The 23,585-nt window shown below is 40.5% G+C and overlaps 1 protein-coding gene across 2 annotated transcripts in view; it reads left to right on the top strand.

The window, feature by feature from the left end:
* The window catches only part of khdrbs3 (KH domain containing, RNA binding, signal transduction associated 3), a 105,037-nt gene that overhangs the window by 44,651 nt on the left and 36,801 nt on the right, over positions 1-23,585 (top strand). For both annotated transcript variants that reach the window (XR_013078446.1, XM_076755287.1), the window contains exons 3-4: positions 6,625-6,741; positions 23,114-23,260. Coding sequence is in view for 1 of the 2 variants with exons in the window: in XM_076755287.1 (XP_076611402.1) it covers positions 6,625-6,741; positions 23,114-23,260 (264 nt within the window). In the remaining variant the exon portion in view is untranslated. The remainder of the gene's footprint in view (positions 1-6,624; positions 6,742-23,113; positions 23,261-23,585) is intronic.

Below are 23,585 nucleotides of genomic sequence, written 5' to 3'. Positions count from 1 at the left end.
GTCCACACCCAGTATTTTATTTAACAGTTGATTTTAGCTTCTAAGACCCACCGTAGAGCAGCGTTAGCTCTGTGAGAATAACATCCGCAGTCAACACTCTCTAATTTGAAATAATTGTCACTGAAAGATTAAAACTCGTGAGCTGTGGGAATTTGACTGGGTGAGAAAGAAAGGAGGAAACAATGAAAAGGAAATCACCAGTTTTATAAAGTAGAGGTTTTTGCTAATGCATTCAACTATTCTGATAACAATCATGCCACACTGCTCAGTTACTGTTGTATTTAGTTCACCTTCACTACATCCCTGATTATGCCCAATATGAATTGATGTGATGGTTGGCAGTCTGAAGACAGTCTGCAGCCATGCTCTGTGAGGCTGTACTAAATCACCATGAAGCCGAGTGTAATAAGCTAAAATGTCTAATGAGAGCATGAATACATGCTCATAACAACAATGGTAGCATGTTGATGTGTTACAGGTATACTGTTTATCATCTTCACTATTTTAGTTTAGCATGTTAGCATGCTAACATTGACTAACTAGCACTTAACACGAAGTACAAATGAGGCCGATGGGAATGAGCCAAAGCATCTGACAAATGAAAATGTTGATCTGATGATGGTAGTGAATGAAAAGTCCGGGGATTACCAAAGTTATTGCATTTAATTGATACATTTCAGTCTGGAACAATATGGCGGACTGAGTTATCCACATTGCTTACCATAGAGCCGTGCTGCTAGTGACATCCCTTTTGTGGATTTTCCAACTAAATTATAACAAATTTACTATTTTTGACAGTTTGCTTGTAATGAAACTGAAATGAGATTGTTAAGGATAAATTACATTGTTGGATTGCCAGACTAAGAATGCAGGGAGACACCATATTGTTAAGATTTCAGTCCTTATTAGCATTTCATGTGGTTAACCACAATAACCAAGCAGAGCAAACACTGAGCCCTCAATACATACTTTATATTAGCCTACATGCTCACACTCATGCAAACTTCAATGGCACGAGCAGTCTGTGAAGTTTTACTGTGTCTAATGTTAGCTTTAGATGCTAGCTTGTGTATCCATTGTTTCAACTGCATGTCAGTGACTAGATTTCACTGTGCAGTTAGGACCTGAAAGAGGAACTGAAATAGGCCTGAAATGAAAGGCCCTTGAAACAACAGATATATGAACCTCAAAGCATTAACATAACGTAGACATCTAAATGTCTTTCTATCTGCTAATGATCAAGTCAAAGCTTCCCGGGTGGCTGTGCTTTAACTTTGACAAACTGAGTCATTATTCTCACCAGGTATAGACATGCACTCTGATGAAGAGCTGAAATAAATTTTCGGTGAGTGTGAGGGCTGTGTAGTGTCATCTGGAGGCTGATCTGAGTCTCCTAGGTTCACAGCTAAACAGATTTGCTTTGACAGCTTTGATAAGTAGAGCCACTAATACGCTGTTTAGAGCTCCAACAAGCCACCGAAGGAAGACAAATTCAATTTGTTCCATCTGACAGGTAGCAATGGCAAGAGTGATCGGTCTGACTTGAATGGGTTTCCTCCTGAGCTGCGAGCATCACCTTTTGGCTTCTGGCATTGAAATGGCACAGACATTTTCCAAATAGCCATTTAGGAGCACGTGGCGAGAGGTTAAATCCATCCTCCACAAACATAGCTTTTTATCAAAATGAAGTGGGCAAGGACGCCGTGCAGCAGGTTCCAGGCTGCTGATTCCCTGTGATAAAATGGAGCTTTTCCTCAGCGACGATTTTTTAATACCCAACACTGATGAATTTTTAGACTTTCTAAACTATTGGCAAGAGTGATGATATTATGGTGTTGTATGGTGTAGTTAAGTTGTGGAATGGATCAAGCTCAGTTAGCAAGTAATGTCTTACAGATGCCCACACTTTAGCTTTTTTAGAAAAGGGTTAGATTTAATTGAAACCTTTTCTACAGAAATAGAGAGAGTCTAAGAATTTAGATCATGATTTAAGCAGTATGACACATAATGTCACTCCTACTCAAGCACTAAAAATATCCCACCTTTTGGACAAGGATGCACTATCAGCGCATACATCATCTGTACGTTTGCCGGATCTGTGGGCCCTCTCTCAGAAAGCATCTTTTGGCAGAAAGCACCGCAGGCCATTAGCGAGGCATAAGGAGTCCCACTGGTTTATTTCCAGTTCAGACTGTGGCTTTTCTCTGCACTGGGAGCAGTGATTTATCCTTCGGCTGTCGTTCCTGTCCTGCTGTCCTCAGCACAATCACTCCGCACCGGCTCTCTGTAAGCACACCTTTCACCAGGCTCGCAGTATTACATTCAGCAAATGATGAAAAGATCTCAGAGCTCCCCCTCCCTCTGCCACCCTCCCCCTACACCCCCTTCAACTTAACTGTGATTAATCATACATCCTTTCTCTGCTTTTGTCCACTGTCTTTCTGATCTTGATGCGTTTTTGATTCAGGTGAATATGGTGCAACAATTCAAATACTCTTGTTTTCGTATATTTTCAGTAAAAGCTGCTTCTTTGTATTTCATTTGTGTTTCATTTTTTTTGTGCAACTAACACCACAACATAGCAGCAGGCGACAACCTGTGATTAAACACATCAGCTTTTCTTCTGGTGATTACAGACAGCAACAGCACAATCCTCTCACGCAGTCTAACGACATGAACCGGTACAGGAGCCCAGGCAGGTTTTCGTAAATCACATAATCCCTCGTGATAACTAAAGCATTAGCAAAGCCCCATGCATCAATCACAGCAGGAGTCAGACAGATTTTGATTTCTGATAAACAGCAGGGATTACAGTTATGTGTTCAGTAAGACTCATATAGTTGGAGGATTGTCCATATTATGAAGAGACGTGTGTGTGTGTGTGCCTCTGCTGGGTGGTGATGTGGTAAAAAAGTCCAGATTAAGACGCTCTGACATTTACTGGCATTAGTCAGACAAATATGAAGCAAATCTGCATGATCTCTTTTTAAATAGTCAGGAACTTAAAATAGTGTCAAACAAATACCATTACATCATGTCAGTGTGTTATCTATAATACTGTCTGAAGTGGCTCAAGACAGTTTGTGCCTAGAATGTGAACAAGTTGTAAAAAGTTATACCCATAGCTGGAATAACCTGCTGCAGAGCCCAGGCCAAAATGAGTCCTATGAACCCTCCTTATACTAAATTTAAAACTAGACAGAGCATTAAGATCAACCCTGTCTCCAAGAAATTCTGTTTATATACAATCAACAGCAAACTCGTTTTGAGAGAAACATAAAAAGCACCTGAAATATGCTTTTGTTAACACAATGCAACTGCATTATTAGACTTTTTTCTGGTTATGCTCAGACACTCTTGGTTAAAGCTGCAGTAGGTAACTTGTGTATAAGTAATTTGTGACTTCACCAAACCCACAAACTTTTCTGTAACTTTAAGTGTTGTCGTATCCTAAACCTAACCACGATCAGGACTCAGGGAGCGAACCCTCTCTCGTGTCCAAGTCCTTTGCACACAGTCCTTTAAGCACCCACCATCCACCCCAGTCACCTCACTTGACTGGAAAAAAACACAGTCCAGACATTAATACCATTTCTTATCAAAACTTAATTGGCAAAACAGGTTAGCAGTATATAAATGTAATTTCTAGGAGACAGTTGCAAGATCAGGTAACACAGCAGTGCCGACATTCAGGGTCTTATCATTTTATAGTGTTATGGTAGATAATAAAAAAGCATACTCTGCTAATAAACATTCCATCTTTTCATTTTCATGAGCCTTTAGTTCATTTTTGTTTAGAATGACAGAAAGATCAAATTACGTGATGTGATCTGGTTTTTCTATTTTACATACTCCACTACAACAAATGCCACTGTGCTATCATCTAAAGGAAACACAGCGCTTGCTCTTTCCTCAGCTCAAAAACAAGCCAGCGTGTAACCGTATCCCTGCTTTCACAGAAATTCAAACAGGCTGCAGAATAAATTCATGTTTGCATCAATTACTGTTTCACAGGCTGTGTAATTTTTCCATTCCTGTAAATTTGCTCCTTTATGCTCTCTGCCTGATGCCCATGTATGCACAGTTGATATGGCTCCTACACTCATATTCAAAGCAACACAGTAGTGCTTTGTTCTTAATCAGAAAGACAGCTTTTCTCTTTGTATAGGCGATTCTCGCCATCGGCGTGCAGAACGCTGTCGGCAGACCGAGGGCGGAGGTATCCATACAAACATCTCGGACATGTTGTCCGATACACAACCTGTCAGAAAGGTGGAACGGGTGCACAAAGGTGTAGTAACACAGAGGGAAGTCGGCTGTGTGATCTGGCTCTGCAAATCATTGTTCAAGAGACGGCACAGCTCAGTGATCAAGGCTCTATCCAGGTGGAAATGATGGATGCGCAGGACATTGGTTAAACTCAGCACATTTAAAGCATTTCCTGACACCCTTTGTTCACCCTGGTAGCGCTGTCTCCTTTGATGATCCTTTTGTAAACTTGGATGCATCAGAGGCAGGACCTTTCTTGTTTGCTTAGATAACTTTAAATCTAATTTTCCTGACCCAACAACTCATGTCCGCCTCAATATATTTGCACTTAATTAGCGTGTAAATTTCGCTGGAGGTATTGAAATGTTTCAGGTGATGTACAAAGCGTGCAAATGTACCCGAGTCAGCATCAAAAAGCGCAAAGTGTGAAGGTGGACATATTCATACATATTCATCAGTCCAAGGTCAGAACTTTGCAGGAGGCCACTTATTCCCCTTTTTTAAAGACGGGGCTGGAATTAGCACAGTGGGGCATTGTATTTAAGTTGAAACAAGGGCTGAATGGGATCCCATATGATCACATCCAGTCACAGGTCTTGTGATAATTAGAAAAGTCGAAGGAACATGCGGTAAGTGCGATGTGCTGGAGTTCAGCCCGGCCAGGATAAAAACCCAGCAGTCAGTTACTGCATTAGAGCGAATCACTAAAGCTTGCCTCTCAAATCCCTCACCCAGGAATTGGCAGAAGCCTCCTAATAAGCACTCGCTTTCTGAACAAAAGGCAGCAGAGATATAGGTGAGGTGTATAATCAAATTGCTGTTTTTTTTCCCCCTCCTGCTTCCTAATTGATGACCTAGATAGTTGAGGGAGACAGCTGTATAACTCACTGTTAAAGGAAAACATGAAGAGGGAGAGAAAAGCATCGCTCTCCTTTTGTCTCTCTGACCATCTCCAGCTGCTGGTGGAATTGCGTTTAGCCTGTGTAAGGGTTGCATGACTTGGATGGGTGTCTGCACACAGCCTAGCTCATAGTAATGCATAATATTTGGGGGTTTTTTTATGGCTAAAAAGCGGTGACCTTGTGAAGTAATCTATGCCAGGAAGCCTTTGATAGATGGCGACATGCCAGAGGTGGTCAAATTCAATGTTAGCTCAAACCAGCACATTATGATAATGTTACACATTGGAAATTCATGTTCAAACATCCAGGAACATGCAGTTTGACAGGATTCAGGAAATGTTTTGAACTGATATCAGCAAAGTTGGGATTTTACAAAGGGGTATAGGCAGAAGGGAATGTGCGATATGACCTAAAAAACTGTATATTTCATGATAGATTCTCACACGTACCATCGTTATGATAAATGTAACGATGGTTGAATTTTCTTTTTTTTTTTTTTTTTTTTAGCATTTCAGTGCACAAGATTTCCTTCCTTGTGCTGAGTTATTACTGATTTGGATTAATCAATTGGAAATCTAACAGTTAAGGTTCAGGCCTTCTGGGTGGAAGTTTGAGGCTCGGTTGAACTGAATGATAAGATGATTTTGATTGTTGCATACGTATATTTTTGATTTAAAGGATGACTCGAACTTTTCATCTGAAAGATGAAAAAATAAGCAAATATTTTCAGATTACTCAAGTGACATCATGTCGGCACTGTAACTGCTGCATTGTGGGAAGTGTATAGGAGCTTGACCTATAGGGACTAAGAATCAGGATATCTTTGCTTTTGCTGCATTGATTTTTACATCCAAAGTCGAGATGTCAAGATGTTTATATTACCTATTTTCATTACGTTTTAATTCTAATTTTCTAATCTTATTCACTTCATTGTCTGCTTTGATTGACTGACTGTTAAAAGTTGGTCTCACTGCTGTCTACGCTGCAGTGGAACCTAAAGGACACTGCTCTGCGATGGAAAGATGAAAAAACTGTATTTTTTGTTGTACCTCCATCATTATGAGACATGATAACCAATTTAAAATATGTTATTTGAAAGATTGATATAAATAAAGCAGGAAATAGCTTTCACATTTTTTGGGTTGAAGGACAGTACACGTACATACTTACTGCTTATGTTATGCTAAGATTTTCAGACAGAGACTCAATCGCAGAGCATCTTCAAGCAATATAAAACCATAACCCATGAAATGATGATACAGTGAATCTGGGCGAGACGTGTTAGATGCTGCCACACTGATTCTATCAAGACATGACAGGAAGAAACTGCTGATAAGTTTTCATTAGCTTCAGTTGCTGGTTTAGCCACGTGTGATTGACGTAGGAAATGTCTTTAGTCTTTATCTCAAACACCCAAACTATGATTGATCTGCGCTCTTGCTCTTTGTTGCAGTTTAACTTTGTCGGCAAACTCCTCGGGCCACGCGGGAACTCGTTAAAGAGACTACAGGAGGACACTCTCACAAAGATGTCAATTCTCGGAAAGGGATCCATGAGAGACAAAGAAAAGGTAACACTCCACTCTGTTACTTCATTTTTCTCCCTGCTCTCCTCGCTCCTTTCGCTCTTTTAGCTCCATGTCGTTTTATCTCGGTCTGCTGCAGAATGTCTTTCACGGGGATTGAAGTGAAGTTTGGTTGGACAGAGCTTTATGGTTAAGAGAGAGACATTTTAATGTAGGTGGTACAATGACAATCCAATTCAGATTCAGCTAGTTTGTCAGAAAGTCTGTGCTGTTCCAGATCTCCTCAGTTCCAAAATAGGTATTTTTTTTTTTTAAAGAAAAGCTGTAACTTTCCAGATTGTTACTGCTTCAAAATTAATTAGATTTGTCACCACTTAACAAAAAATCTGTTTGCTTTATAAATTTTAGCAAATAGTAAAAAATCCCCATCGTTCCTCGAGCCGTGACATCTTTAAAAGTCTTTTTTTTTTGCCTTGAAGAAAACACATTATGTACGTGTTTTGTTTTTCTTTCACTGTAACTCCAGCTCTATATGTGGATATGTTTATGTCTTATTTTAAATCAGATCACCCCAGTAACTCAGACTCCATTTGACTGACAGCTCGCGGGTCACATGGACTGCGCACAGTTTCGAAAAGCAGCTTCATCTTGAAAACAGATTTCAAACGTTTATGGAAATGTGAATGATCTTGGGGATCACACAACATGTCAGACATTTTTCAAAGCCTGCGCTCTCATAAACAAAACACACACAGTCAAATCAAATGCCGACACGTCAGCGCTCCATCTAGATGTATACTTTTGTTTACTTAGAAACTCTCTCACGGGACAAGAGAAGCTTCTTCTCAGTGATTTCAACTTAAATGGAAACTCTGTGGTAAAAAGCAATGGCTCTTATGAAAAGACTCAAACCTGAAATTTCAAACACGATCCAATTTAACAACTTCTGTCATCCATGATCATGTGGGTGCGTAAGTGATGATATAAATGGCTCTAACAGCAGCTCTTTAGCAGCAGGATTGATTGCAGACTGGACTGGTTAACAGAGAATAAATCGACTTCACTTGGCTTGTCTGTGTCTCCCCGCTCCCTCTGTTTGTCAGGAGTGATTTGTTGGCGGCGATGATCCTCGCTATCATACAGCACATTCTTTTTGATTACTGTGATCAATAGTCTTTGATGGTCGACTCCTCTCGAGTACCTGGAGAAAAGATCTGTCATGAAGATGTGCTGACCTCGGCAGCCCTTACCTGTCTGCACAAATCCACCGCGGGATTTATGACTGACAGCTTTCTGTCGGGGACGTGGCGTGCGGCGTCGCTTCCTCTCTTTTTTAAAGGGGGAATAGGGATACACCCTTGCTACAGAACTACTACTTTATCTAGCCGGTTGCTGACTTTCTGTTTTCAGCTGCACAGCATGTGTCATCATACTTTTTAGCACTTGAGATTCTGTGTGTGGGTCAGGGAGCTGCACCACTGCCGAGCAGAGAGGGGGGTCTGCTTTCAAGGCTTCTTCAAGTTAAGTAAAAACAAAGCCGTCTTGAAGCACCAAGTGAGGCATTGTGGGACGTGTTTCTATTTATATTAGAATATCCAGATAAAATACATGCTGTACCGTAGATCAGAGTGGCACCTGACTGACAGGAAAATAATATACAGTTTTACCCTGCGGAAGACAGTGGATGGAAATGTAATTGTAGTCTTGCTACTCAGAACATACAGTATAATAGATGTGTTGGAGGATAGGACTGTACAATGCTCAGTACATTCCCTTTTAAGCTCTTACATATAGCAGAGACACTGCGAAGAGCTGGAATAATTGCTCAGATAGTCGCTGCTGTGGGACCTTGATCTTGTGTTGACAAGAATGTGAGTGCACAGAGAGGTTGAAAGGCACCAAGCTGTCGGAGTCAGAGTCTCCCCGCCTGGTTATGGCTCAGCGCTTGTTGTGCCACTGTCAGAGCAGGATGATGTAAAGGCATCCGCGTTTCGAGCCCCTCTCTCGTTAGCACTGTGATTAACTCATCCATTTTCCTCCCTGGGACTTGTACTCCCTCTTTAATTTGCCCGATAGTCAAAAACAATCACATTGTCTTTGTTTCACTTTTGGTAAGTCCTGCGTCGGGGTTAATTGTGAGCTGCTGCAGAGCGATACCTTCATTGTCTACAAGGATCGGTCTGTGTGTGTGAGAAGTGTCCGACACCAAAAATGAACCCAGCCGTGTGTGCTGGCAAAGGAATTGTCCATTATCATTTGAAGATTTGGGGCTGATATAATTTAAATCACATCAACAAGCATATGAATTATGGGAGATAAAGTTCAGGCTGACAGTGTTTTGCAACAAATAAAATATTTCATTGTACTCACCAGCTTACAGGCTTACGAAGTCAATCTGTTGACATTGTCATACTGTATGAATCAGAGCTGATTGTACAGTATTTGTTCAATCTAAAGCTGCTGGCTTTTTTTGTTTTTTTTGCCTCATTGTTTTATTCTGTCGTCATTGTCGACGTCTTAATCCCTTTGCGCCCTCCCCTCACCTTTTGCATACCTCATTTTATTTCTTGGGATTTGGTTCTTGTTTTCCCTGAAGGTATTGGTGGCGTTGGGCAGATTTGCCACAGCATTGTACAGTAAGCTCTGTAGGATTTTATGACTTCTTGTGTGCTACGGATCTTGTGTGTTCTTGCTGGAAAAAATCTTGTGATGCAAAGGAAATGATGTGGTCATTTGATTGGAATAAATGGAATAACTGTGTAGTGTGACCAGCAGGAGCCAAAATTTCTGAACATTCAAAGAAAAAAGAAAAAGGCATCCAATGCCACCCACCATACTAAACAATCTTTGCAATCAGGGCCAATGTCAGTGAACAAAACCCTGTGCTTAAAGAATATACCACCAAAGATTGATGAATGGATGGACTGTAGAAAATCTATTCTTATTAATAGCCAGAAGATAAATGTACAGAGTAGAATTTAACAATGGTTATCTGAACACTGGAATGTATGAAATGTTAGACGCTGCAGTACTGAAGGGCTCTGGCAGGTTTAAGGGTTGAAACTGTGCTTTGGATGAAGATGCTTACTAAATGGGATTTTTATTAAATAATTAGTGAACAAATAATTTATTGTCATAACAATATTCAAAAATCAAAAGAAAGCATGGATATGAAGACAGGCTCAAAAAAAAAGTCAATGGACTGTGAAGTTGGGATCATCATGATTACATTATGCTCAGTCATATTTTGGAATGGTTTGTATTGGTCAGTAGATCTGGAGGGTGTGGACATTGAAGAGGGGCTGTGGAGTCAGCAGATGAAGCCCGTCTATGTAGTACTTCATAAACAGTTTAGATTATCCTCAAGAATAAGGCTGACATTATTTTCTTATTTTTTCTTAATTGTGTTTATTGTTTTTCTGTTTTGCAGATAAATTCAAGGCAAACAGATGATTAAAAGCAAACAAAAACACACAGGCACGCACAAAAAGGGAGGGTACAATTTGCTAAAGAATTCCATATGAAAAGATGCATTGGTGAGATGTGTACAAAAACAACAGTGACAATGACTGTAGGACTACAAGTTATGTATGAGGAGATTTTAAGCTCAGATTCAGCATCATTTAGGAAGGAACACCAGATTCTCTCAAATTTGTTGCCAGAACCATAATGTATAAACCCGAGATTCTCTAGTTTTAAGTGCTGTGTGACATCCCTTATCCATAACATATAACTGGAAGGCTGTGGGTGTGTCAAATTTAGGAGAGAATTAGCCTGCATGCTAACAACATTATGAAGGTTGCAATCGTGTAAGTAGCTCCTCTCCCAGGATAGGAGAATATCAAAGGAATGGGTTCTATCACCTGCCCAAACACATCTGATAGAGTTTGGAAAATAGATTTCTAGTAGTTAGATATTGAAGGCAGGTCCATGTACTACGATGTAGTAGTGTGTTCTGCAAATTACACGAATAATCGTATATAAAGGATATTTCTGCTTTAGCTGAAGGATCAAAAGAGTACAAAGTTTCCATGAATGTGTTGTTGGGCAGTCGAGGAAAAGATGTGCTGGGTTTTGAAGAATTGAGTTTTGTAGTAGACTAAATTTAATGTGCAGCTGTTCAGAGGAGGAGGATATTAAATCAATGTAAAGAGCTTTCAAAGATTCAATACCATAGCTCCTCCACAACTCAAATGAAATGAATTATGGAGGGAAGGAAGAAATGGTTAGGGGACAGAGGAGCAAGAAAAGAGCTACTTCACCATCCAAACTGTTGCCTTATTTGGACCTTATTTCAAGGGACTGTTTAGCAATTTGGTTATCCTTTGTATAATTTTAAGACAAAGGTAGTGAATAAAAAAATCAGTTCATCAACAGAGGTAGGATACCATGACATGTCCGTTATTTGCAGCCAGGCTGGATCACTTTCAGGCTTGGAAATAATAGAAAGTAAGTAAATAAAGCTGCATGTATATGGAACTTTTTTAAAACACATAGTTACAAAGTGCTCTATACATGAAAAGATAGAAATGAATTAACAAATAAGGTAAAAATACAATATAAACCACAGCACAAAGAGAGACAGACCAGACAAACAAACAACAAAAAACAGAGGGAGTTACAATAATGCTGGCAGCAGAAAATGAAAAGATGACCAAACCAGACTGAATAAACTTAGTAACGTGTTGGTCAAAGTCATATACTGATCAAAGATGATACTTTGCAATGGATTTGATATTAGAGTGAAAACAGACCAATAAGCAGATCAACTGCAGAGGAAAAGGTATCAGGACCAGTTAAAAGATTTTCTGTTTTGTCAGGATTTAGGTGGAGGAAATCAAGAGACATCTATTCTTTGGTGGCAGATCATGGAGGAGGGACAGTTGATTCAGGTTAAATGGTTTAGCATAGAAATAGATCTGTGTATCAGTGACATAACAATGATTTGACATGTCTTGAAAGCGGTTAAACAGATGACCCCGTGGAAGCCTACACGATGAAAAAAAGAATTGGGCCAAGGACCGACCCCTGAGGGACACCTCACAGCTGAGGTGGACACATGATTGGTGATACAGCCATTGAAATATCTGTTTATCAAACAGGAATGAAACTATTTTAAAGCTGTACCAGAAATGCCAACACACTTCTGCAACCTATCAAGAAAAATGCCAGGGATTGAACCACTGAACTCTACATTATACAAGTACAGTGTTGCAGATGACATGTCTTTAAATACACACATATAGCATGTTGTTGTGGGACATTTCCATCAAGTTATTCCACTGGTCCACATAATGTTACCCTCACAAATTTGTGTTACAGGAGTCAGTGCTACAGTGAGCAGTCAGAGATGGAGTAGGATGTGAGAGAGCAGTTGAAAATAGCAAGCTGGGACTGAATACAGAAAAGGTGGATTTTAGGAGAAACGCGTATGAGTTACAGTGCTTATAAAGATCTGCATGGAGATAGGAGTGAATTCATACAGTAAGATAGGATGGCTGAATGGTGCGAATGGTAAAACAGACGGTGGAAAATCAGACCTCTGACCATCGATTTTACCTATAAAAAATATAAGAAATTTTCACAGTCAACAGAAGATGAGGCGAGAGTGAAGGTGAGGTGAGGGGGGATTCACAAGCTGGTTAATAACGCTAAACAAGAACCTTGGGTTGTGTTTATTACTATTAATTCAGCCAGCAAAGTAGGCAGCATGCACATCTTTAATAGTCTGATTCAGTTTGATCAATAACTCCTTCATATGGAGGTGATGAATTTCAAGTTTAGACTTTTTCCATGTATGTTCTCTGACGTCATTGTTGATCCAAGGGGGCAGCCCTGCAAGTGTATGGAGTGGAAAATAGTGAGGATGTATGTACACAAATCATTAAACCAGCTAACTTATTAATATTGGTGAAGTGAGTCTGGCAGACTAGAAAAGTAGCAGGAAAATTTGGCTGCAGGCTGCTCATTAAAGATGCAGAGCAGATTGTACATTTCATAGTTATTGTAGTAGGTCATGAAGGTACATCAAAGGTAATACATGTGTTGTCAGAGATTAAGTCAGTCTTATTCAGGAAATTCAGACACATGCCCAGGGTAAAACCTGGGTCAAGTTTGTGCCTGTGTTTGTATGTGGGGCCAGAGACATGTTGCACAAGGTCATTGATGCAGCAATGTTTCAAAAATCTGTGGCAGATGAGTTAGAAGGGCTGTCAGTGTGAATGTCAAAGCCACTAAATATAAAGACCCTATCAAATTTAAATAACTTGGAGAATTCATAGAGCAAACCTGTATTTGAGTTGGGGGTCGATAAATGATTACACAGTAAATTGGGTTATCACACACAATTTTAAAAGTGAAAATTTCAAAACTGATGAAAGGATAAAAGAAATACAAGTGAGATGACTCTTCAAAACATCTGTAATACCCCCATCACCACCAGTTAGCCCAGATGCATTTAGAAAATTGTAACTGGGTGGGCAGAGCTCCACTAGAGGGGGCACTCCCCAGATTTAAGCCAAGACTGAGTCAGGAGGGGGAAGTCTAGGTTCTGGAATGTAATTAGATCATTGAGGATGAAAGATTTATAAGACACAGAGTGAGGTTAAAAGAGCAAAGACAACTGGGATAAGGTCTTAGTCGGACTGGAATTACTACAGCAGACTGTAATCAGATTACTTTACCTAGTAGTTGAAAACACAGAATTTATAGGGAGTAGTTATTAGATCTAGGTGTAATCCTAACAGGAATATTGTATTAGGCCAGGGGGATACAGTCGGGTGGACTCAGTGCAGGTCAAGAGGTAAAAAAATAACAGGACCGCAAAGTCAATTCAGTGTTGGCTAAAAGCTGTGAACCTGCCTGAAAGGGATGGAGGCCATCTGGTTTAAAAAGCTGAGGCCTGTTGAAAAAAAAAAAAAAAAAAACAAAAAAAAAAAAACACCAAAATTGTCAACAAAGGAGATGTCTCTGTTCCTGCAGTAACCCTTAGCCAGATGTGGAGTTGGCACAATAATGGGGGTCTCTGCTTTCCAGTGTCCAGCAGAGCATCCACGAGGCGAACAAAATATGTGTCAAGGATTGCTGGCTTTCGTTTTTTTAAGTCATTTGTGCCGACTGGTTGTAGGAGCCAAGCCTACTGCTGGCAGCTCTGGAAGCAGGAGGCGATTTGGTTCATGGATACGATGGTGGTGACAGGGGCACCTGTGTTGCTGCAGCAGGAGGACCTCAATGTTTAGAGGTGGGGCATTAATAGATGAAAACCCCATGATTAATTCATCCTTGTCTTTCAGATTCTCCATCAATCAACTGATGTCATTTTGCAACCATGAGTACGGAGGCAGGGAGTGTCCACAGTTTGAAGAAGACCAGCTAGCAATAGCAAGAGCTATACTGTTGTTAGCACCAGGTAGCATTGGAGCAAAGCCAAAGGTACCAGTCCACAGGCAGCAACAAAAGTTGATAAATACCCACACTGACTTTAGGCCTTTGCCTAATCAGTTACATCCAGACAAACATATATCTACATATGAATGCAGAATCTATAGGCAAGGGAAAAGAGTTTTTCAGAAGCATTCTGATTTTGTTTTGTAGTCCATTTGTAGTCCCATTAATATTGACCATTGGCTGTTGCTCCCAGAGGCTAAATTGTTGTTCGGTAACAGTCAATAGGTTTCTAAGACTGGTTAAAACGCTACATGGGAGGTGTGAATATGAGAGACCCTGTGCTTTTGGCATTTATAGGACATAGTTTGCTCTTTGGCAGATTTAGCTTGTAGTCTAAGACCCTGCTATATTCCCTCAGAAGAAACATAATTTTGCTATTGATTTAGATGGAGTTGCTGTGTATAGCAATACATCATCGACATATAATGATAATTTGTTCTGTGGCTCCCCTCTATAGACTCCACCATAGCCAGAGTGCAGGGCAATAGCTGAAGAATAGGAAATAACAAGAGCTTTTTTCGAGATGAGAAGGAAGTATTTTAGCTAAAAAAAATTGTAGTTACATTCAAAATATGAATTGGTCTGTACGAACCGAGGTCAAGTGGGTCCTTGTCCCCCTACAGCAAGAAAGATAGAGGCTTGATGAAAGGTCAGGGGAAGGGTCTTGGACTTATACACTTCATTAAGGGCTTTGAGCATCGAGGTGAGAGTGACTTGTAGCACACTGAAGTGAAACTGTCAGGTTCGAGTACTTTGGAACTTTGCATACTCTTCATAGCCTGATTTATCCTGTTTTATTTTGTACATTTATCACAGGAATATTCAACTTAGTAAGGAAATCATTAATTACCACAGGAAAAATGAAAATGAAAAATTTAAATGATAAAATTATTTTAATTCATTGTTATTCTCTTTGGGATCACATTTTTTACCAGATGTTGTATACATTTCAGTAATTAGATTCTGCTGATTGCTGAATCTGAAGGGCCAACAATCTTCCTGCTCTTTCTTTCTCCTCATAAGATTTATGTCTGGCTTGCAAGAGCAATTTTGCACTTTCTCTTGTGACGAGGAGATCAAACTTAGCTTGCAGGGATATCCTTTTATTAGGCAAAGGATTCACAGAATATTGACAGTCTATGTCTAGAATCTGGACTGGGGTTTAGATCGAGTTTTCATTTCTGTTTGATGAGCTGATGCATTATAGGATATATTTTTGGCACAAATATAAACTTGTAAAGCCTCCTAAAGGGTGCTTTTGGATACTTTGCCATTGTTAGTTGTTGAAATAAATAATTCTTTCAGGTGTTTTTTCACGTTTTTTTTTTTTTCTTTTTCAGTTAGTTTCAGTGAGTGTGGGCCATGGTCTGAGAGGAGCTCTCAATTCTTCTTCTGTGGTCTTTTTAAATAAATGCTCAGTAATTTCCTAAACAGATGAGCACTGTAATTTTCAGCAAATGTTTCTCACATGGGGAAGCTGCATTTGTTAGGGTCTGTTTTCAGATATGGATTAATACACAAATGGTGAGCTAGTGGCTATTTACAACAGAGGGATGGTGTTTATTGTACTGAAATAAACTACAGTGAACATGTTCATGGGAACATCTCACAGAATAAAAAATGTGGCTCATGATATGTCTTTAACAGTCTTCAGACAACAGTGGAGCTCTATGACTCTATAGAAAATATATTTTGTTCTTTTCATGGAATTTGATGACAATAAGAAGAACATCTTGTGTTCGTAAATAACTGTATATTTTCTCATATATATGTTATCAGGCTTATCTTTAGCAAATTTTTTTAAATATCAGGGTACGGAGACGATCAACTTGTGAACAATGCAGGCATCAACAAACCTTTGGACTTCAAATGGGTGTTAAATGAAGCAGTGATTGGTCAATAGATCTGAGGGGTTTAGAAGTGGAGTAGCTGCCGAGGAGATGGAAGATATAAACTGGTGCCAGTCCATGCAGTGCTTTAACAAATGAAATATTTAAATCAGTTCTGTACATTACTCTTCAGATATTAGTGAATAGAGGCCAGTGCAGGGCACTCTGGATACTGGTGAGGACTTGAAGATTGCATCAAGCTGGTAGATATGTTTCTTAAAAATATTTATACTCTAAGAATATGTTTGCGTTGCTTTATTGAAGAAGAAATGTGTTGTTGTGTATGTTTATGAGCGACTTCGAATAGTATAGATAAACAAGGTTGATAGAGCTTTGCAGTAGACGGCTGTATTGCACACAGTCCAACATGATGCGTCTCCTGTCAGTGAGACAGAATACAAGAATTTGCCCCCATTTTCCAGTGTCTGTCCTTAATTTCACTTGAATATAAATGCTTGGAGCTTGACATTATTCTTTACTTCGAAGCTCTGTCTGCAGGAGCTCTGCGTTCAGAGCTTTGTGGCCTTCTGTTTCGAGGATGAATGGCTTTTCATAAGCAGATTTACAGAGAAATAAATGTAAACAGGAGGAAGATGCTGCCAATAGATATGAAAAACAGACAGCTGTAATCTCCCACTGTAGGCTGCTTAGCTGGACTCTTTGCTGGATCACGCAGGCTTCTTATCAGCGCTGGGAGAGAGGGCCCTATGTACAGTATGAAAGCTGTTATTATATCTGCAATATCATATGCAAATGATGTGGTCACACATAGAGATTAGCTTCATACAAAATGACATCTCACCTAGATATAACATTGACACTTTCTGCATGTGAAATCGACTGTATCAATGGAAAGGTGGGGTAAAAGAACAGATACTTTTTAAAGAAAAGGACGTCTTCAGATGACACATGCTAACATTAGACTGGATTGTCTGTCTTTTAGTTAAAGCATGCAATAATGATTGTTTTTCATACATATTTTTTCATGCAAATATAGCATGGAAAACATGAAAGGGAGCTGGAGAGACAGATCTGGAAGCAGTCGTCTCTTTCTAACACCCTGCTTACACTCCCTGCCTGACACCAGCAGCTCCGTCAGTGCTGGTGCTATGTGCAAAGGAGCCCTCTGCTCGTAAAGCACAGATTTATCGGGGAAATTAACATATCATTAACATACCACAGGCACTCTTAAAAGAAGGTTATTTATAATTAGGTGACATCAGAGACACTGGCTTGCATGGCGCTGGAGAGGGAGAAGGGGAAGAGGAAGTGAGCGCCATTGGAAAGGCCCCGGAGAAGACTTTTTTTTTTGTTTTTTGTTGAAAAGAAGAAACTGGGACGCCAAACCTGTTGTTTCCTTTGTGTAATGTGGTGGGAGACATTCGGGGTTTTTGCTGCCCTATTTCTCGCCATCAACAACATTGTACTGGCCTGCTTCTGTCGGGCCTGAATGGCCTGTGCGGTCCCTCATTGTTTACATGGTGTATTCTTCTATTGAAGTCTAAATGAACTGTGCTTGCGTGTGCAGAGGTGGAGAAGAGTGAGTTACATCTGCTCCACTTTCAGGGGTGAAGCTAAGATGGCATTTACATGAACATAGACTCTGTAGATGAGTAGAACAACATATGGTCACCCTTCCTAGTAACAACGTCCTGAAGACACTTGCAAAGGTGGGGTAGTGAGTTTATGACCTGCATTTTCTTTTCCCAGATTTTAAATTTTTTTTTCATCAGTTTTTATTTTCTGTTTTGTTTTTTTCAGGTGTTGTTTTGTGTTTTTATTACCACTGCTGTGTGCTTGCTAGTTCATATGCTGGCATTTTGGAATTGCCCAACTGGTTGTCTGCATGAGATGCAAACTATTACTAATCTATCTCGTTATCATTTGTTTTAGTGAATAAATAGCAATAAACTACTACTAAATAGTTGGCATGTAATGATGAAGGTGACGATACAATCTTTACTGTGGCATTAAAGAAAAGAAAGACAGAAAGAATGCCCTTTATTAATAAATTAGTATATAAAGAATTTTGTATTGATGGAAAGTGTTTTTAGCTTCAAGTGCTTCTGCTTTCCTTCTTTCATAAAACAAACTAAAAGCAGCCAGCCATGGCGTAAGCGTGTGCAAAGAATTGGCTTTGACAGTGAGTGATTGAACAATGTACAATTTCAAAACGAAAACAATGCAGCAGTCAGTAGCAGTGCTGTTAGACAGTAATTAAAAGAGATGTTCCGTTGGGTGACCACATCCAGCATCAGTTTATGTACTGGCAGGTTTAACAGTCTGTGTTTGGTGGTCAGCTCAGCTGTGGTAGTTGAACTGCGGTGAAGAAATGCTGCTACATGTCTCACTATCAAGCAGACAGCTGGCGCGGCCGACGTTCAAACCCGCCTGTGAGGCGAGTGGAAAACACTTGATGTGTGGGGACAGTCCGGCCTCTCTCTCCTCTACATCCATATGTCCTGCTTTGTCTGTAACGACAGCAACACCGGGATGATTGTTGTTAGTCTTCATGTCGAGCTCTCACTCCAAAACAGCAAATTTCAAAACCTCAGCTGTGTTGAGTCCAGTGTGTGTTTGGAAAAGAGTTCGTGTCTGTAGGACAGAACTTTTCGTTTCCCATTGGCTGCTTTTAACATGAGCTGTGACTGTAATAGAGCTCTGAGCAGCTGGTGAAGTTCATCCATCTGTGGTTAGTGAGATGCTCTCTGCTTCTTTGAGGCTCTGTGTCACTTCAGCTTTGGTCTCTTGGTACAGACATGCTATCACTGTGCGACTTAAGTGTGGCCTTGATGGAACTTTGGCTCCATTGTTGTCAACCACAGAACTCAGCTTTAAGTCTTTGCCTGTACATTCACCGATGCATCTTCTTATTTCTTCAGCTCTGGCACTGTTATGGAGAAGCGGGGCTCCAAATGCTTCCTTCAGGCTCCTTTGGTCTGGCTGAAGCTTTGTTGTTGTTGGGATTTGAGCTTTTCCGGGTGGCGATGTGCCAAATGGCTTCTCATGTTTGATATGTTTCCCATAGTGTAGTTGACGGTCATCCGGCTGTATTTGCAAGTTGTTTAGCGTTTGTCTGTTTCCTTTTTGCCATTGTCAGTTCTTGAAACCCGACATGTCATCACATAACAGCTCTATAGATCAATGGAGAATCCTTAATTCATTCATTCATTAAATCAACAATTCATTTTCAACAAGGACGTGAATCTATTGCGATATCGCGGGATTCGATATATTGTCACATCCCTACTAAATAGTAATTAAAAGAATACTTTCAGGGCTTTGAATATACAGTTACTAAACGACAGTCAAATTTTCTTTTAGGCCTGCACATATACCTACAATTCAAATATAAAATCTGTGACTTTCTACATGTTGATGCTCTCTGGAGGGGCAACAGGTGATGGATGTTGGAACTCAAGCAAATATGGCAAAGTTGACATGGAAGCCTCTGTTATGGTTTTGCGGTGCACAACCAAACACAGACACAGGTGAATTAAGAAGATCTATTGGAAGGGTCATAGGGAATGGAGGTGGAATGAGTGGGGAGGAAGCTGGCTGAAGCAGAGGGCAAGACGGCGGTAAGGTATGGCTGTACCGGCTGGAGCAGGGTGGATGAATGAGGAGAACGAAGAGCAGACAGGTTGGATGTAGCAGGTGGTTAGTGGGTTGGAGAGCGGGTAAGCAGGCAGGCAGGCAGGCGAGTAATGATGCTATAGCACAGGAGAAAGAGATAGCGATTAGCCAGGAATACAACACAAGGAAATAATTACTAAGCACACTAGAACATGCGAAAGGCCTGAACCATTAACGATCGCTGCAGCTGAAACAACGATCTGGATGGAGTCAATGAAGAACCAGGGTAGATGTGCTGCAGAGTGATGAGCTTGATGGAAGGCAGGTGTGCGTAATCAGCATGGAGCCAGGAGCCAGGGGAGTCAGGAAGGGAGCGCCACACCCACACAACACACACACACACACCCACACACACACACACACACACACACACACACACACACACACACACACACACACACACACAGGGTACATCCCAGAGAAAAAGAAATGCTTTCCTCTCACATGAAGCGACGTCCGTTTCACAGCTGGATCAGCTGTCAGTCAGCTTTAACAGCTGTAGAGACTTTAGATGAGGTTTGTGTCTTCACATGTGCACGGTGCTAATAGCAGTAAAAGCACTCAGATATCAGTGCAGGGGCAGCAGGGTTTTCTCTGTAGCCTCTCACCTGCACATGAACAACATCCTGCATTCTGTGTTCAGACTGTGTGCTGAGTCCTGCTCACAGGCACAGGAGCCATTTCTACTGGAAGAGTACGTTTCTGTTACTTCTTCATTATTTGCATCTCTAGTTATTGATAATCTGATTGTGAATTAATTATTTAATAACCCAGGGTCTGATTGTGCTGAACACTGGAAATCTGTTATGAGGTGAAAAGGTTCATGGGAAATTAAAACGATGTAACTCATATCAAACCTGAAGCTCTGGAATTTTCAGCCTCACATGTGACTGAATGGAAATGACGATAAATGATGTCAAACGTGTTTCCTGCTGACAGACAGACCCTCCTACCCACTCTGACTTTAACTGCATCCACAATAAAAGTTAATGGGGGAAATTACAGATCATGAAGAGAAAATGTTTTCTCATAAATGAAGAAAGTTGTTTAATTCAATTAACACAGACACGTAACTAGATGGTGAATCAGAAAACGAATGAAATAGAAATCTCCTGTCAATAACTGATACGCAATAAAGGGGCACATCAGTTGGTAAATATCAAACAGGGGACTTGGGATGTATCCAGAGAGAGACAGACGCAAGGACGCACAGGAGGCAGAGGCAAAGGGGAACACAAAGAAACACGAGGAAAATCTGGAGTCAAGGCAGCAGCTGTGACAGCCTTTTTGTTTGAATGAACAGTCCTGAGTTTATGTTGTTCAGTGGAATGCATGAAAATAAAGATGTCGTGTCTGGTGCAGCAGTTGTTAGCCAAGACATGTCTTAACCTGACAAGCTGATCGACATCTTGCAGTCAACATCATGTTTTGTCAGACTCTGCTGTACAACTGTGTTCAGATGAGGCTCCTTTGGAGGAGCGAAAAGGATTTTTAGCCACGCTAGCATGTTTCCTTCAAAATGTACTCGGCAAAGCGAAATGAGTTGGATGCAAACATGTTGTGTTTTTTGTAGGATATGTTTGGACGTCATCTTAAACTATTTGTTGCTCTTTTCGAGGTAATAATCCTGAATCAGATCAGCTTCTCAAAGTCTGAGATAACTCCAAAGTTTCGGAGGAATCACTAAGCTAGACTATTAGATGTAAGAGGCACCGCTTAAGTTTATTTATTCATTTTTTTGTTGTTGTTATATCAAATTGTATCAAAGTCTCAAATTGATTAATTTTGTTTTCTTTCTGGGATCCTGAGGATGAGTTTGTTGTTGAGATAAGTACCCATTCATTGGTCGTTAAACTGTTTGTATTGAGCACTGACTGCCTCCTTCGTGGAGGTCTGAGAGCCTTTTCTAGTCATCATTATGGATTTTCCATGTTTTTCAGCAGTCTGTTCACACTGAAATAGGCCCATAAAACTAACAATCGCTTTGTAAGAAAGTGAAAATATGGAACAATAATAAACTAATTAGGCCTAAAAGTGGAACATTTTCTATTCTGAAATACGTTTTCTGTTGATCAATAAATTGTCAGTGACGTTGAATGAGCAGTGTAGCTGGAGATCATTCACAGTCATGCAGTCCCAGATGAATGTGGTTTTTAATGCGGCTCATTTCCCTATCAGCAACATTACCTGCTGCAGAGTGTCGTGTGTTGTTGCTGCCGAGTTCACACATTAACGTCACACCACAGAATTTGCTATCAGCTCCTAAATGGCAGATTCAGAATGTATCTCCTTTTCTCTAGTACACATTAACAAGCGTAAATGTGGTTGCGAGAATAAGCCTGAGTCAGAAATAAATACGGACTAACCGCCTGAGCCTCGTCTGCATCAGTTTCATGCTGACCCAATCACAAGAGATGTGACGTTAATTCATTGATTAAATGTTATTCTGTTGTTGTTATGGACCTCTGACCTTGAAGAACGCTCAGCCGTTTGACACCCCCTGCTTTCGACCCTTACTTTTGATCTGTCGCTCTGCTGCAGTGTGTTCATTGCTGTGGCTTTTCAGCACTTCACTTCCCAGGAATCACTAACCCGTCACATAAAGTCTGTCCAGTGCTTCTCTGTCTTTTTCTTTCGGCTTTCTGTTGATGAAGATGGCTATCATTCAAATGATTTTGCTGATGGTAAAAAAAAAAAAATGCATTATCACATTACACCAACACTAAATGACAGATAATGGACCACCAATTTACAGAGACTGTATCTGAAGACAATTGTCATAGTCCCTATATTACCAAACTCATCTTAACACATTTCCTTGACAAGCACTCTTAATGCATATTGATTGAAACATAAGTGCAAACTAGTCTTTGTTCGCATTGATTTTTTTTTCAAATGATTACCTGTTTTTTAGACGTTAGGCACTATGTTCTTAAAAAAAAATCAATACTGAAGCCTACCAAGTATATTCTTGCCTTCCAGAGTCGCTGAATTTATTTTAATACAGCTGGAGTGATCACACAGATGAGATAAAATGCATGAGAGCGGATAAAAAAAAAAAAAGAAGAGCCGATATTATGATGAAGTGTATGAGACTATTTCTACATTTGTAATGAGGACAAGCAGCTGTGGGAGCACAAAAGCAATCGGTAAAATGTGACAGCCGCAGTTGAAAGGCCTGTTAGGATTGCCTGCTCGCAGACATATAAGTTTACAAGAACCCACATAAATATTTTCTGTCTGTCTTTTTGTAACTCTGCAGCACCGAAGGATCAAACCTCATTATGTAACAGTTATGGAAAAACTCCCCGCAGTAAATCCTTGCAGAAACACACACACAAAAAAAAACAAGACAAATATTCCTGACTGTGACAGCTACCCCGCCCTCATTCCCTAGACAGAGGATATATAAAACTCATATATGATGCTTTTTTTTGTACCATCAGGAAGAGGAGCTACGGCAGAGCGGCGAGGCCAAATATCACCACCTGAACGAAGACCTGCACGTCCTCATCGAGGTGTTCGCCCCGCCGGCTGAGGCCTACGCCAGGATGGGTCACGCTCTGGAGGAGATCAAGAAGTTTCTCATACCTGTATGTTCCCTCCTTTCCACACACACACACACACACTCACACACACACATACACACTGTCTCTCTGGCTTTCTTTTTTCTCCTCCCAAATCTCTCCTCAGCTGCTCTTTGGACCCAGCCAACTCATTTTCAGACTGTCCACAGTGAAGCGAGTGAGTAACAGCAGAGACAACGTGCTTTCACTCGCACTCTTTGTCTGTTACTTGCACTGTAATTCTGTCTGGGCCGCCAGAGTGTGTGTGGAAAGCATCTGATGTAGTGTGTGTGTGATCCCGGGTGGGAAGTCGCGGGTAAAACAGGAATAAAAGAGCACAGGAGGGAATCTC

The sequence above is a fragment of the Chaetodon auriga genome, chromosome 17, assembly GCF_051107435.1.
Source record: "Chaetodon auriga isolate fChaAug3 chromosome 17, fChaAug3.hap1, whole genome shotgun sequence".
NCBI classification, from domain to species: domain Eukaryota; kingdom Metazoa; phylum Chordata; class Actinopteri; order Chaetodontiformes; family Chaetodontidae; genus Chaetodon; species Chaetodon auriga.
The sequence above is the reverse complement of the archived record's forward strand: the minus strand, read 5'-3'. Positions and strand labels throughout refer to the sequence as shown.